Raw genomic sequence first — 15,299 nt, forward strand, 5'->3', positions numbered from 1 at the left:
GGTTGAGAGCAGCTTCCGTAAAAGACCTCCAGCAGTCAGAATTATGAATTGCCCACCGTGAGACTCAATCCCACGACCACAAGCTTCCGTGTTTGCATATGCTTGTACTAAAAAAGCAATAGAGATGTGAATTGACATTCTTTCTTGTGAATGCATGCTTATGTTCACACTAAAAATGCAATCTAAACGACTATTACATGAAATGTGACATGCTTGCTTGTGTTCACATTACAAGTCTTCCTATTTCATACATGCTTGGACGAAAATTGAATGCATTAAATCGAAAAAGGAAAAAAAAATCAAGAGAGCATTCAGGATATTCATCCATCCACCAAGTGCATTGGATGATAATCATATACATTCATTGACCAAGAAAATTCAAAGAACCATTCATCTTTGAACATATTTGGTCAGCCACCCTAAATGTATCTTAATGCTATCCTAATTATTATAGCTTTAATATTCATCCATGTATTTAGTTTTTATTTTTATTTCATAGTAACCATTCACATGCCTTGTAAGCCTATATAAAGGCCATCATCTTCAATTTGTAACTACATCAAAACTGCTCTACAACGGCGTTTTTAGAGTAAACGCCACTAACTTTAAACGTATAGCAACATTTTCATTCCAAACGCCACAAAATGGTACAATTAGCGACGTTTATACACAAACGCCGCAAAAGAGTAGTACTTTAGCGGCGTTTTTATACAAATGCCGCAATAGTGGTCATCTATAGTGGAGTTTTATTCAACAAAAGCCACAAAAAAGTAATACTTTAGCGGTATTTTTATATAAACACCGTAATAGGGTTAATCTATAGTGGCATTTTTTCAACAAACGCCGCAATAGAGTAGTACTTTAGCGGCGTTTCTACTCAAGCGCTGCAATAGTTATAATCTATAGTGGTGTTTTTTTTCTACAAACGTCGCAACATAGTTGTACCTTAGAGGCGTTTTTACACAAATGTCGTAAAAGAGTTCATCTATAGTGGCGTTTTTTCAACAAACGCCGCAATATAGTAGTAAAAATTTCAATATTTTTAAGGATTAAAAATGCATTAAGGTAATTAAAAATATGCGTTTAATATAAAAAAATAGTATTTAATGCAATGTTTTTTTTAAGTTTAGTAAAAAAATCGTAAAATAATAATAAAAGAATCTTTAATTAGGCAAGTTTAAAAAAACCACTAAATAAGAAAAGAAAAGAAGGGTAAATCTAAAATCCTTGTTTTTACAACGCTAGAAGCAACTGAAGCAGCAGGGAAAAGGAGACATGGGCTTTCCTACGCTAGCGCTATCTCTCTCACTCCTTCAACAAACTTCCTCTTCCTTCCTTACTCCCTTTATCCCCCATTTTTTGATCGCCCCTCTCCCAAAACTCTCTCCCCCCGCTTCGTCTTCAAAACATTCAAATCCACGGTCTCGGATCAAGGTATGCTTGATTCCGATTTCCCTTCCCATCTTTACTCTAGATATTTATCGTTCATTCAATCTGATTTTTTTTTTCAATTTCAATTGTATTTACTTTTGGAAGATGCTTGCATTTTTTAAATCTTCTGGTCGTGCTTTACAATTTTTAATGTTTTATCCTAGGGTTTTAAATCTTGGTTGATTTCTTTGCTTTTTTAATATTTATAATTTGATCAGCTTTACCTATTCCCCCTTTGATTGTGTCTGATTAGAAATCAAGTTTCTATATATAAGAACATCTTTAGGTTTGTGTAAAGCTGAATTAATTAGTTTTACAAGCTTTCATTTACTCGAATGGAATTTATATTTTTTTGACCATCAAATTCTTAACTGCCGACTCTTCTGGAAAAGCTTTAGAATTATGATTTAATATAAATGGCCATCGGTGCTGTATGTAAGATCAATGATTTAACTGGTGAAGTTTAATTGTTTACGTGGAAGAAACTTGTTTGTGAGAGCTACATGTTTTAAGATTCATGCATTATTAAAATCAATATTCTGTCCTAAATTTCTATGATAATAACTGGCCAAGCCATCCTAATTGGGAATTCAGTTTGGCCTCGTTTATTTCCCTGCAGGCATAGTACAACTTATGGCTTCCATTCCCTTCATTTTATTGCTTACCATTATATACTTGGTTGATAAATAGATGACCCTGTGGAGAAATTCTATTGTTTTCTGTAGATTTTGGCACTTATTATTTCTCCTAGGAATTCATTCTTAGTGAGGAATATCAAAGAATTTAACAGAATTAGGGTTTTACTTTTGCATTGAAAGTTTTTGCTTTTACATTGTGATTATTATCTCAATTCATCAAAGGCGGTAACTAGTAACTACACTTCTAACATGATTGAAACATTCTATTCTAACATGATGTGCTGGTGCTAAATAGTTTATTCTTCTATATATTTGATATAATGTACAGCAACAATAAAAGGCAAAACTTTGGTAAAAATAAATAAATAAATAAAATGTGAAACCATATTTAATTTTGTATTCTTATACATTTTCCTTTTAGGTTTTTTTTTGAAGGATTGTTTCCTACTATCTTTATTTATAAAGAGAGACCAATCAATTATATGTGATTGCATGTTGCTTATTGATTTTAGAAGGGTTGTTTTTACAGTTTTACTTGTTAAGATAGATTTGGTCTATTGTTAATTTCGGAATATTTAATTTCTCAAGATATTGCTTTTCCTGCAAGCTAAAATGCTTTATAATAATAAACATGGTGGACTGTCTGTGTGCTTTAAGCATGTTTTAGAAGTTTGCAGTAAGGGTGCTAACTGTGTAACGGTAGAAGAATAGAAAGTGGTAATGAATTTAAAACTTTATGCACTTCCATATCGGGCATGACACCATTTTACTTGTTGGCCCTTTTTTCTAGTTCCAGTTAGCAAGGGTGTTCCACTTTGAAACAGTTCTCTGGAGGTGATTTGTGCGGCATATTCTTAGTTGTACTTGTGACTTTCTGTTGTGTCTTTTCTTATTATTTGCCTCATTATATATCATGAATATTCAGTTATGTCACAGAAAACATATGAAGATGCTAACTTGGTCACACAAAAGAAAAGCTGTGCTTCTGCTTAAATTTCTGTACGTCTCTGATTTTGTTAGTGGTAGTATTATTAATAATTTCAAACATTATATGTCATCCACCAACAGTGAATTTGGTCTCTGATAGTGTGATGCTCTACTTCTGTTCAGCTGTGCTTCTGCTTAAATTTCTGTACGTCTCTGATTTTGTTAGTGGTAGTATTATTAATAATTTCAAACATTATATGTCATCCACCAACAGTGAATTTGGTCTCTGATAGTGTGATGCTCTACTTCTGTTCGGAAACTTGAATTTCAATATTTAGATGATGGTGAACTTGAAGGAGATACTGAATTTGAATATTACGTTAAGAGTGAAGGTAAGCCTTTCCCTTTCATTATTCAGTTAGTTAATATATGGTCTCCTGAAAGTTGAAAACTTATTTCGAAATAAATGACAGGAAAATGTGTTATTTTGACAACAGAAGTTTGTGAAGATCAGTTTGTGGCAAATTTTGAAAAAGCCATGGGCAATTCATATTCCTTCTTCATCTATAATTGAAGGATTTAACTGCAAATGTGCTTGCAGAATATATTATCAGCAATTATCTTGAGGAAGGAGATTAATTTGGTTTTTAGCGATTTGTATGTGCTTCATTCCAGGAATCTGCTGGACATGTCCAGTACTGACACACAAGTTGGTGATATTCATCTTCTTTTTTCCGTTGATGCTTTTTGGTTAATTCTGTCATTTTTTTCTACTTTGATGCTTAAGTAAGACATTTTTATAGTCAACTTAACTTTATACAATTTGTGGCAGAATACTAGTGCTTGCTTTGTCAAAGCTGCTAAGGCTGAAGTTTTGGATGATTTTCAGGGGACCATTGACACACTGGCTTGGGGAAATGTCCCTCGTATTGGGATTGGTGGACATTTTGATATAGTATATTCTATGAAAGTATTTTGTTTAGTTTTTTCTGTTGTAACTCGTCTGAGAATTGCTTCCTAGTGGGTACGAGTAAATATCTTATTTTGCTTTTTCTTTTATTTTATCCTCTTGTAATATATTGTCTCTGAATGCTTTGTTTTCATTGTTGTTTGAATTGAAGGTACATTCCTCATTAAAAGAATCAACTGAAGTTGGAGATCAATACAAATTGCTACTAGAAGATTGTTTTTTATTCTAGTGAACAATGTGTTTTTTAATTGAAAGAGAAAGAACCTAGACTAAATTCTAGTGAACAATGTTGAACTATGTTACATTTTAATTTAATTTTATAAATTTTGATTTTTTTTACATAATGTCATAATTAAATTTTAAGTTTATTGTTATTAGATAATGGTAGAGAATATTAAATTTGCGTATTACAAAGTAGAAAATGATATATGCGAAATCAGTTAAATATAGAGGCGTTTGTAAATAAAAGCCACCAGGTTCTTTTGCGGCGTTTTGTGAAGGAAACGCCACTAATGACCATACATGTGCAGCGTTTGTGCCATTAATACATAGTTAATAGCGGCGTTTTTATCATAAATGCCGCTAAATATCATAACATGTAGCGGTGTTTTAGAAAACAAACGCCACTAAAGAGAAGGTAATTATCGACGCTCTTAAAAACGCCGCGATAACCTTTTGCATGTTTTTCTTAAAAACAGTGTTATGAGCTTGACCTTTTGCGGCGTTTTAAAGAAAACATCGCTATTGAACTGGACCTTTTGCGACGTTTTTTGTTCACAAAAGTCGCTATCTTTTGCGATGTTAGTTTTAGCGGCGCTTCTTGCGGCGTTTTTTATACGCCCGGGAAAGTTTTTAGCGGCGTTTGAAAACGTCGCTATAGAGATAAAAACGCCGCTAAAAATCTATTTTGCGTGGGGAAATTATCAATTGAAAGTTGAGTTTGTGTCACTTATTTATCAGACTTATCAAACCTAGCTTTTGAGTCTTCTTTACCGAACTTGTCACTCTCCTGAGTGTGACATTCATCCATCATATTATATCATAAGTTCTTATCTCTTTCATAGATAGCGGGTCACGATCCATCCAATTTATCTTGTGTTGGTTAAGTGACTTATAATATTCGGGTTAATATTGTTTTATAATATTTGTTTATGTTAGTCCTTAGTCGATTCAAGTTTATCATTCGATTCCTCACATCCTTCATCATCTCGTCATCATTATAAACTCCATCAAAAGATCCACGACCATTTATCAATCCAATCATAATAATAACTTCTTTTGCTCATTTCAATCGAAATTCCAATTTGAAGTTTCCTTTACTCAGGTCACCTTAATCGATCAAGAACACAAATGTCTCAACTTCATCCAATCATAGCTAGTTAATTAAGGTACGCAGTTTTGAGAGTTTTATTTATTATATCAAGTTTTTCTTCAAGAAGTGGAAAATTTTCTACAACGTCGATTAGTTTTATTGAAGGAGAAAGTTGAAAAAATTATTTTTAGGAGGAAAGAACACAAGAAGAAAATTTCTTCAAGTGGAAACAAGATCAAGTCTCTACATGTTCAATGTGTTGGTTGTTACCGGTATTTGAGAAAAGGACACAATCCAAGTCAATATTCTAATTAGAGCACCGCGATGTCTAAAGGTGTTACGGAAGTTGTCACCTAAGACGAACCGAAAGACAAGAACAAAGAATAAGCAAGCGAGTAAGATATTCTGAAAAAAGAATTAAGCAAATTTGTAACCAAGGATGATTCCGAAGACAGAGACAAACAAGAACAATTATCCAATTGAAGGAGATTCGTCAAGATCTGAACAACCCATGATCGTTTGCATTATTATAAATGACGAGTAACAACGAGTAAATGTCTTTGAAACTAATTGAAACATTGATGAGATTGTTTGTAGTTTGATCAAAGACATCCTCAACCTTTCGAATTAGTTGGTTGATGAAAGAAAAGTTTTTCTGAGAGAGGCCTTGGTAATACGAGAGGAAGATTTTGCTTGATGAAATTTCAATCAAGTGTCCAATCAAGTTTAATGGAAGGCCGACTAATCTCATTCTCAAGACTCCAAAGCAAATGGAAAACACTCCAATCCAATTGAAAGTGAAAGAAAATTTGCCAAACGAAAACCCAATATTTTCCAATTGTGTCATCTTATTTCAGGATTTTGTTGGACCACTACGAGTGGTTTAATTGGATTACTCCACCAACAACAAAGACTCATTTTTGCTTGAAAATGATTTTCATTCTCACTGCAAAAAAAAAAAGTTTATTTTTTATGTTGGAAATATTGTCATTGAAACATACATTTACTATGCGCCATGTGTTGTTGTTGACAACCTTTTCGAAACCATTTGATTGAGACAAGCTGTTTACATTCAAGAAGCTTCAAGAAGCTCATCCGAGCTTAATCCGAGATATTTGAAGCAAAGTTAAATCTATGAAAGCCTATCTATAGCTAAAAGAAGAACCTCCTTCATCATATTGATGTGATCACATGCTTGGAGTTCCAATTAGTTATTTTAACCCATATTGTTGCATTTTAATTGTTACCACAATGGCTTGCTACATTGCAACCTTGTGATACTTGCTTGACTTTGGAGGGATACTTGCTTGAGCTGCTTACTTGGGTTTAGACGTATGATTAGGCCTGTAAACGAACCGAACGCACACGAACGGAGGTATGTTCATGTTCGTTCATTTAATAAATAAATGAACATAAACGAACACGAACATAAACGAACAATTTGTTTTTGTTCATGTTCGTTTATTAAGGAATATAACTTGTTCATGTTCGTTCATTTAATAAATAAACGAACATAAACGCGTACGAACATAAACGAACACGAACATAAATGAACACGAACATAAACAAACATAAACGTTGGAGACCCTACCTAGGGGTGTAAACGAGCCGAGGTCGAGCTCGAGTATTGCTGAGCTCGACTCGAACTCGAAAACTTTCAAAGTCAGCTCGACTCGAAAACTCGAGAGCTTAAAATTATCAAGCTCGACTCAAACTCGAAATATAATATTGAAACTCGACTCGAACTCGAAAAGGCTCGAACTCAAAAAAAAATTAAGAGCTCAATTAAAACTCGAGACTCGAGCTCAATTGAAGCTCGATTCAAACTCGATTCAGAGCTCGATTCAAGCTCGACATTGCCCCAAGCGCAAAGATGCTTAAACCTATTCTCCCTTATCTTCTTTTATATAAGTTACTAACCCTAAGCTGCTTGTTTGCTACTGATGTGGGATTGCATAACGTTCCTCCACTTTCTTTCTTCCTATCTCCTTCAACAACAGTCGAGATGAACACAAATTGTGTTTCATGTGATTGCTGACCTTAATCCTTGGGGATCAAACAAACATGTCCTTAGCTTCGTTCTATGTAGAAGTTGAAAATTGGGAGATGAGAGAATTAGGTTGGCTAAACTTCCATATCCGGATGGCGCAAAAAATTTATTTGATGAAATGCGTTAAAGAACTTCTCAACCTATGGAATAAGGACTTACCATTATTGGGTTCTTGAGTTCAAAGTAAGCTGACTTGAGTTGCTGGTTGATCACTATTTACTTGTAAATTTTGAATACTCCATTATATATGAAAGAAAAGAAGATTATTTGAGTGGAAGAAACAGTGCTTAATACTTAATATCCCTTACGGAATCCATCACCTTTTGACTTGGTTTCAAAAGCAACCGGTTTCTGGGAATCCTCTTTGCTCATCGGATAACCAGCTGGTGGCGCAGTCACATAGGGTTCCGGTGCAGTGGATGTTGACGGTGCTGGGTATGCAGCTTATGGATCGTTCAAAGAGAACTAAACCATGTTAATATTGTTGGGTTTTCCAAATAAAATTGGGTTAATTATGGAGTTGGTCATCAGAATATCAGATTAATTAATACTTTTAAGATACTTACAAATTGGTCACCAAAATTTATTTAAGAAGATTGGGTTAAACATAAATGAATGAACATAACCGAACATAACCGAACGTTCACGAACGTAAATGAACGAACGAGACCTATGTTCATGTTCGTTCATTTAATTAAACGAACACAAAATCGTGTTCATGTTCGTTCATTTAATAAATAAACGCACATAAACGAACTTCCCGCCGCTCGGTTCATGAACGGTTCGCTGAATGTTCAGTTCATTTATAGGCCTACATATGAATTAAGGTGATTGCATGTGACATGCTTGCTTATGTTCACACTGCAAAAGTACTGGACGTATGAATGGACATGCCTTCTTGTGTTGACACTAAAAAAAAAGCAATCTAAAAGGTTATTACATGAAATGTAACCATGCTTGCTTTTGTTCACATCACAAGGCTTCCTATTTCATACATACTTGAATGAAAATTAAATGCATATTTTAAGTGCTTTCTTATTATCACAAGTTTTTATTTATTCTTCAACTTTTTGAACCTTTTCACCTATTTCATAGCCTCTCTTCTGATAGCATCATAGGGGTTGGTTGGTCATCTGAGGTCGAAATATCTTCCTCTTTGATATTTATAGCATTTATTTTTTTCTTTGATTGAATCAAAAAAGGAAAAAAAATTCAAGGAAGCATTCAAGTCATTCATCCATTCACCAAGTGCAATGGATTACAACCATATACATTCATGAACCAAGAAGATTCAAAGAATCATTCATTTTTGAACATACATTGTAGGTCACCCTAAATGCATCTTAATTTCATCCTAATTATCATGGATTCAATATTCATCCATGTTATTAGTATTTGTTTCTATTTCTTATCAACTATTCACATTTCTTGCATGCTTATATAACATTGATCATCTTCCAGTTGTAAACAACAATTATCTTAGTGAAATTATCAATTGAAAGTTGAGTTTGTCTCTGTAACAAAAAATATTACACCCATAGCCCATGTACGTCTCAAAATATGAGCTAAAGATGTAACATCAAATTTACAAACATTCAATGATCTTAAATGCTTAAAATTTTGTTCCATTATAAGACATTCCATCATTAACTTTACAATTATTCCATTAATAGTGTAAAATCATAAAATAATAATTATCATATAAATCAAGCTTAACTTTAGGCAGAAGTTTAGTAGTTCAATAGTAAACAATACTACATAAAAATTACCTAATTTTAAAATATTTCTTTGTTCTCGTAAAATATAATTTTTCTTATCTAAACTATAAAACTTTGATTCATATTTATAACCCTAGTAATATATCTTAGACATTTCTTATTCGTATACATGCCATTTAGAAAATTTAAAATAGTAGGATGCCATTACTAATACTTGTAGTTGTTCTTTGTTGATTGATGCCAACTCGACTCCTTACTTCACTTGTCTTTCTTTACCTACGCGTGAAAATCATAACAAACTAAGGTGACATAAAATATTAAACAACTTAACAACATCATAACATTATTTTTCTTTATCTAAAACTTAACATAAAATATCATAACAATTCAAAGCATTAAACTTAAATTCAAATAAAATCATTAAATATCCAAACCGATTTATTCAAGTCGTCTTTCCTCATTAGAGACCTGAAAATCATCATCTCTCTATTTCATTCAATACTTTTAAAGACTTCTATTTTATTATCGTTTTCCACTTCATATTCATTCACATATCATTTTCATATTCCATGTCTATAATAATTTCACATTTCAGAATTTATTTTATGAATCAGAACTTATTTCCAGATTTATAACTTATTTTCAGACTCATAGCTTACTATCAGATTCATAACTTATCTTCAAATTCATAGCCCAATCCATATTTATGAGAATGCAAGGTACGTGAGTAGAACATAAGGTGTGCACATAACATATCATGGTGCCAATCTTAACTGAAACATATAATGCACACCAAGTGCAATCATAACATGAGCACCAACGGTGCAGATCATAATGTACACGAATATACCATAACATAACTGGAAAGTACTCAACTTAATGACATGCCAAATGTACTTACGACTCTCAGTGCAACATACAATGAGTTTTAACATTAATTATTATATATTATTCAATTATCAAAGATATCAATATATCAACATATCCAACTCTTCATATCATAACATAATGGGCAGTTCATACCCTAACATTTCATTTCCACGTAACATTTATATATCATAATCATCATCAATTATGTTTCTATAACATATAAACATCATATTAATCATGTAATAAATATCATAACTATCATACCAAATGCAATAAATTTGACTTATTTCGAGCATTTATAATAACCTATAACATAGGAGTAACATGAAAACATAATTTATGACAAGTTTTATATTACGATAGTATGCACTACTTGCAAAGAAATATTATTATGTATTAATATACACACTTAAAAATTATTCCATATATACCACTAGAAACTAGACTCGAATAAAAATCTAACTATATATGGCACTTGTTCTAGTTCATCTTATACAATTTATATTGAATTTTTGAAGTTGACCTACATAAGCTGTTTTGAGAAGAATATGTTGTTATGCTTTTTGACATATTCTTAATTAAAAATTCATATATTTTTGTATACCTATAGAAATCATTATCCGTTTGTTTTAACCAAAACTATACTGACATACAAATCCAACGGTGTAAAAATTGTCCTCTAATAATTTCTGTATAATTTATGATGGTTTTCTAAACTTACTATTCATAACACAAATCTGGGCATATTTCACTAACTTATATTTTCAGCTTATTCACTAATTCTATTAGCATATTAATTGAGCATATATGTATGAATAATAATTCACATAATAGTTAGAAGTTATTTCTTACCATAGTAATTCCGTCACTGGCTCATCGCAAGTCAGTGTTTGCTCAATAACACAAATATGAATTAAATATGCACTCACTTGGTGTCCTTAGCTTGTAAACCTTTCTAACACTTCATATTACGTCCTTAAGCTTCTCCTTAGCTTTAACATTGCTTGATATTGATTTCAATCATAATCAAAATGAACACTATTTACATAACATATACATTTCAAACAATATGTTAGAATCTTACTAACATAGACACACAATAGAAAATAAGTTCCTAAAAACCTTTCGATGTTCAACCGATACGAATTTCGTATCACATCATCAATGTTGACCTTAATACTTAAAATTGACCAATAAATTCCTTTTTATCCAAATTCACCCAAACTTCACATAATATTTGCAACTTTCCATTTTAACTACAATTTATGAATTCTTTTAGAATTCATACCAACTTTCCATTTTATTCCAAATAGTCCTTGCCTTTTAGATTCACTTCAAGTTTCAAAAAACTTAATTAAATTTCCAGCATCTAATTTTTAGCTCAATACCTCAACAACTCTACTGTTACAACTTAAGTCACTAGCTTTCTCAATATTTTCCATTTAGTACTCAAACTTTGCCAACTTTCCAAAATTGTCAAATTTCACATTCTAACATCAAATTCAATATTCTAACTTCCAATTCCAGCATAGTACAACATCTTTCTAGCATTTTGACATAAAACCCATATTTTCCATAATTTTAAAATAGGTCCCCTAACTTTCATAAAATTACAAAATAACTCAAATAACTTTCTAAAGCTTGTAGAACATTTCAAACATCATTTTTAAGCCTAAGGAAATATTTCACAATTTCCCCAATTAATTCCTTAGAGCCGAATATCATAGTGGTTAGGGTTCTTGATTTTCACTTGATTCAAGCATGGATTCCACCTCTAAACAACATTTCAAAGCTTCTACAATCATAGCCTAACATAATTTAACCAAATCATATTTTTCTCAAAACCCTAGGTCATGTCCAAATGAAATTTCACCCAATTTCAAGTAGTTTTAATCATCATACAAGCTTTAGAATTATTCTCCAACATCAAAAACATGAAAATATTTCAACAAATCCTCAAAATCAACAAATCCTACATAAACCCTAATTTCCAAACTCATCATATAAGCATGATCTCCATGTAATATTTATACCAAATGATAGAGAATTTCAAAGGGATTAATTCTCTATCTAATAGCTTAATTAAAAAAAATCAATCAAATAAGATTAAAAATAAAAAATAAAATTGTTACCTTGTAATTATGGTGGTACAAGTTTTGGGGCTAGAAGAAACTGAAAATTTCTGATTTTTCTACAATTAAAACATAATACACTTGGCTTAATCTAATATCAATGAATTTAAAATTCATTTAATGTGAAATTATCATTTTACCCTTAATGAAACATGATAATTTCAACTTTTGTAATCACCATTTTTTATCCCAATTAATAATAATAATATAAAAATAAAAAAGGGTGAAAAATCCCTCAATATTTGGGGCATTCAATGCCCCGTTTGTAGTAACCCAGCTGCAGCATCCATGCCACAACAGTAGCCGAATAAACAATTCCTCACCAGTTTAACAATTGTACAATAGCAAAAAGGAATAAAAAATCAGCAAATATTTTTTTTATACTTGTACAAGGGTAATATAAAAGCACATCAAAAACTTTTTTGTAAAGGGGAGGGGATTTTTTCCAGATTAAAAAAAAAAACAATACAAACATTGAAAGTTTTTTCCTTTTCATTTTATCTTCTAGTAATTCCTTTTTTTTATTTCTAAAACAACAAATAAGAAGAAAGAGAGGGGAATAAGTTTTACCTTTGGTCGGTTGGGTACCCTGTCGGAGTATAGTTCGCCGGAGAGTCGGGGTAACGTCGGTGAGCATGTAGTTTTAAGGAGTTTCAGCCAAGATCTTTAACCTTAAATTAGGATTTTGGGTCTTGGTTTAGGGAGTGTTTGGTTCTCTCTCGGTTTTGGGTAGAGCCCAACCATTGATGGTGGGGGTTGGGGGACGGTGGTTGGCATTGGTTCTTAGTCTAGGTGGTTTTCAGTCGAACCATGGAAGGGGGAGGGAAAGCGTGGAGAGAAAAAGAAAGAAAGGGGAAAGTTTATTTTTGTTTGGTTTAACATGCTTCTGTAAGACAATAATAGGGGGTTTAGTTTTAAAACTTTTGGGTAAATCATGCATTAGGTCCTCCATTTTTGGTGTATTTCATGCTTTTGTCACCAAAATAAAGGGTTAATCATGTTTAGGTCCCTATACTTTAGGTGCCTATTTGCATTTTAGTCACTATCTAGGGTTAAATTACTCTCAGGTTCTCTACTATTTAGAGCTTCTTTGCATTCTAGTCACTTAATTTAAGGAAAAATCACAAAATGATCCCCTAAGTTATGCGTGTTTTTACATATTAGTCACTATATATTATTTTGTTTTATTTGTTATGATTTTGATCCTCTGTTTTGTTTCATTTTAATTTAATCATTTAATTATGCTTTTATTTATTTTTAATTAACCAGTAAATTTTATTTTCTTATACTTTAATCATTGTTATATTTATTTATTTCTATTATTCGAATCGACCTTGTGGTGACCCGATTCGGGGTACGGTTCACATTATTATGGTCTGGACTCTATCAACATCTAGCCATTAACCGCTAACCGCTAACTTGTTATTTATTTATTTATTTTATGTTTTAACCACAGTATGACGACCTTGAGATGACCTGGCCCGGGGTACTACTCGCATTATTTACGGTCCGGATTAAACATTAAAAATTAACAATAACATTTTATTTTTATTGCTCTTTTATTTTTTGTTATTTAAATTTTATGCACATTTGATTTTTTACCCTTACTTTTTATTTAATTAATTTCAATCCTCTAATTCATTACCTTAATTTTTTGTTTTTTTATTTATGTCCTTTATTTTAGAACTTTAATTTTAGCCCTTTGATTATTGCACTTTATTTTATGTTTATTTTATTTTAGTCTCATGAATATATATATGCATGTTTCATATTTGTTATCACATTAAATACCTTATTTTGTTATCTTGAATTTTGGTCCTTATGTCTATTTATGATTTTATTTTATGTAAGCACTTATATTTGTGATACTTATTTTTGGTCTTTGCTTTTTATTGTGTATATATTTTTCCATTAAAGTCCAAACCTTTATCATCTAGCATGATTTATTAGATTTGTCAGCATATTTGTTCACTTTGTCTAATATGTTTAAGCTCTAAAATATGTTTATCCATGCCTTCTTTAGTTATATTCACAATAGATAGATTGTAATATTATATTTAATTCAAAGGTTTAATTTTGTTTGTGCATTTAGATCTTGATATTTCGAATATATATGAAAGCCTCTTAAGAATAACTCGACCAATTTCATAATTGGATTAAAGGTAGTATTTATTTATTTTAAAATATTAAGAAAGGATCATCTTAAGGTAACTAGATGTTCTATTATGATATTTTAAAATAAATAACTACTCTACTAGACAACCTAAAAATCGAATATGTTTAAATTAAATCAAGAATAAAAGGAAAAGGAAATGTTCTTTTATTTAAATTTGTCGAGGCAATTCGTCTAATTTTTATTAAGGATTTGGTCTCGACCCTTTTAAATAATTGAGCATCCCTTATCTTATTTTATCTCACTGTTTTATTTCGTTTTAACTTAGTTACTATTATTTATGTTTTCATTAATTTTATTTTGACATTGATTTTTTTTATTTTAGTCACTGATTAAATTCTGATTTTGCTACTTTTATTTTATTTTATTATATTCTGGTTCCTACTGCTAAAATACGAATATTAGACATTATTAAGACCTCGCGATGACCGCCCTGGGGTATGATTTGTATTATTCATGTTCCAGGTAACAATAAAAAATTTACCCCTAACTTATAATTTTATATTCAATTGTAATTAATGTTATTTTAATTTTACCCTTTAAAATTCTATTATTTTAATTTATGCTTAAAATTATTAATTGCTTACATTTTTTTCATTTCAATTCTAGCTTTTAATTTTCTGCATTGTCATAATTTAAGTTTTATATTCTGATTTCTTTGATTTTAGTCCTTTACTTAATGTTTTCATTTCATCTTTGTTTTATTTATCTATTTATTTTAATTTAGTCCTTTTGTATTCATTAATTGCTTTTAATTTTTATCTTTAATTTCAATTTATTTAATTTAGTCTTAAAATTTTAGGTTTTAATCTAAACCTTTTGATTTATATTTAGAATATTTTAATACTAATATAGATTAATTAGATTTTAGGTCTAATCTATATTTAGTCCTTAAACTTTTAATTTAGGAGAATTTGCGATTTGGTCCTCTCTTATGCTGGAGGTTCCGAATTAATTATTCGATAGTCCATAATTGATTAAAATTAATTTAAGTTAGTATTTGAGCTTACATTTTTAGATTTGTGCCTCTAGGCTCTTTAATTATTCATAATTTGACACTTTAAGCTAGAGAAAGCCT

General features: G+C 31.0%; 1 protein-coding gene and 2 long non-coding RNA genes across 6 annotated transcripts in view; 2 read left to right on the forward strand and 1 right to left on the reverse strand.

Annotated features, from left to right (window-relative positions):
* The first annotated feature begins 1,224 nt into the window (after window positions 1-1,224).
* Window positions 1,225-4,021, forward strand: LOC120127307. 4 transcript variants are annotated; one of them, XM_039145246.1, is made up of 3 exons: window positions 1,225-1,434; window positions 3,598-3,709; window positions 3,829-4,021. In XM_039145246.1, exons 1-3 carry the CDS (start codon window positions 1,276-1,278, stop codon window positions 3,834-3,836), a joined length of 279 nt encoding a protein of 92 aa, XP_039001177.1. In that variant the 5' UTR covers window positions 1,225-1,275; the 3' UTR covers window positions 3,837-4,021. The 4 variants fall into 4 exon arrangements, 3 of the variants coding, with proteins under 3 accessions (XP_039001177.1, XP_039001169.1, XP_039001173.1); XM_039145238.1 differs by having other exon boundaries at window positions 3,598-3,705; XR_005516528.1 differs by lacking the exon at window positions 1,225-1,434 and adding an exon at window positions 3,236-3,388 and having other exon boundaries at window positions 3,470-3,705.
* Window positions 4,022-7,639: 3,618 nt separating this feature from the next.
* Window positions 7,640-15,299, reverse strand: part of LOC120127343 — a 29,470-nt gene continuing 21,810 nt past the window's right edge. The window contains exon 3 of the long non-coding RNA XR_005516529.1: window positions 7,640-7,793. This is a non-coding gene — a long non-coding RNA (uncharacterized LOC120127343). The remainder of the gene's footprint in view (window positions 7,794-15,299) is intronic.
* On the forward strand, window positions 7,687-15,198 carry LOC120127350. Its single transcript, XR_005516530.1, has 3 exons — window positions 7,687-7,816; window positions 12,908-12,916; window positions 15,188-15,198. It is a non-coding gene; the product is annotated as an uncharacterized LOC120127350 (long non-coding RNA).

The sequence above is a fragment of the Hibiscus syriacus genome, unplaced genomic scaffold (genome assembly GCF_006381635.1).
Source record: "Hibiscus syriacus cultivar Baekdansim isolate YM2019G1 unplaced genomic scaffold, ASM638163v2 tig00001478_pilon, whole genome shotgun sequence".
NCBI lineage: Eukaryota > Viridiplantae > Streptophyta > Magnoliopsida > Malvales > Malvaceae > Hibiscus > Hibiscus syriacus.

Bases quoted from the DNA above. Each gene is read 5' to 3' on its own strand.
- LOC120127307 (XM_039145238.1), top strand. From the start codon at position 1,276: ATGGGCTTTCCTACGCTAGCGCTATCTCTCTCACTCCTTCAACAAACT. The intron at 1,435-3,597 runs GTATGCTTGATT...ATGTGCTTGCAG, and splicing joins ATCCACGGTCTCGGATCAAG to AATATATTATCAGCAATTAT. The intron at 3,706-3,828 runs GTTGGTGATATT...AATTTGTGGCAG, and splicing joins TGTCCAGTACTGACACACAA to AATACTAGTGCTTGCTTTGT.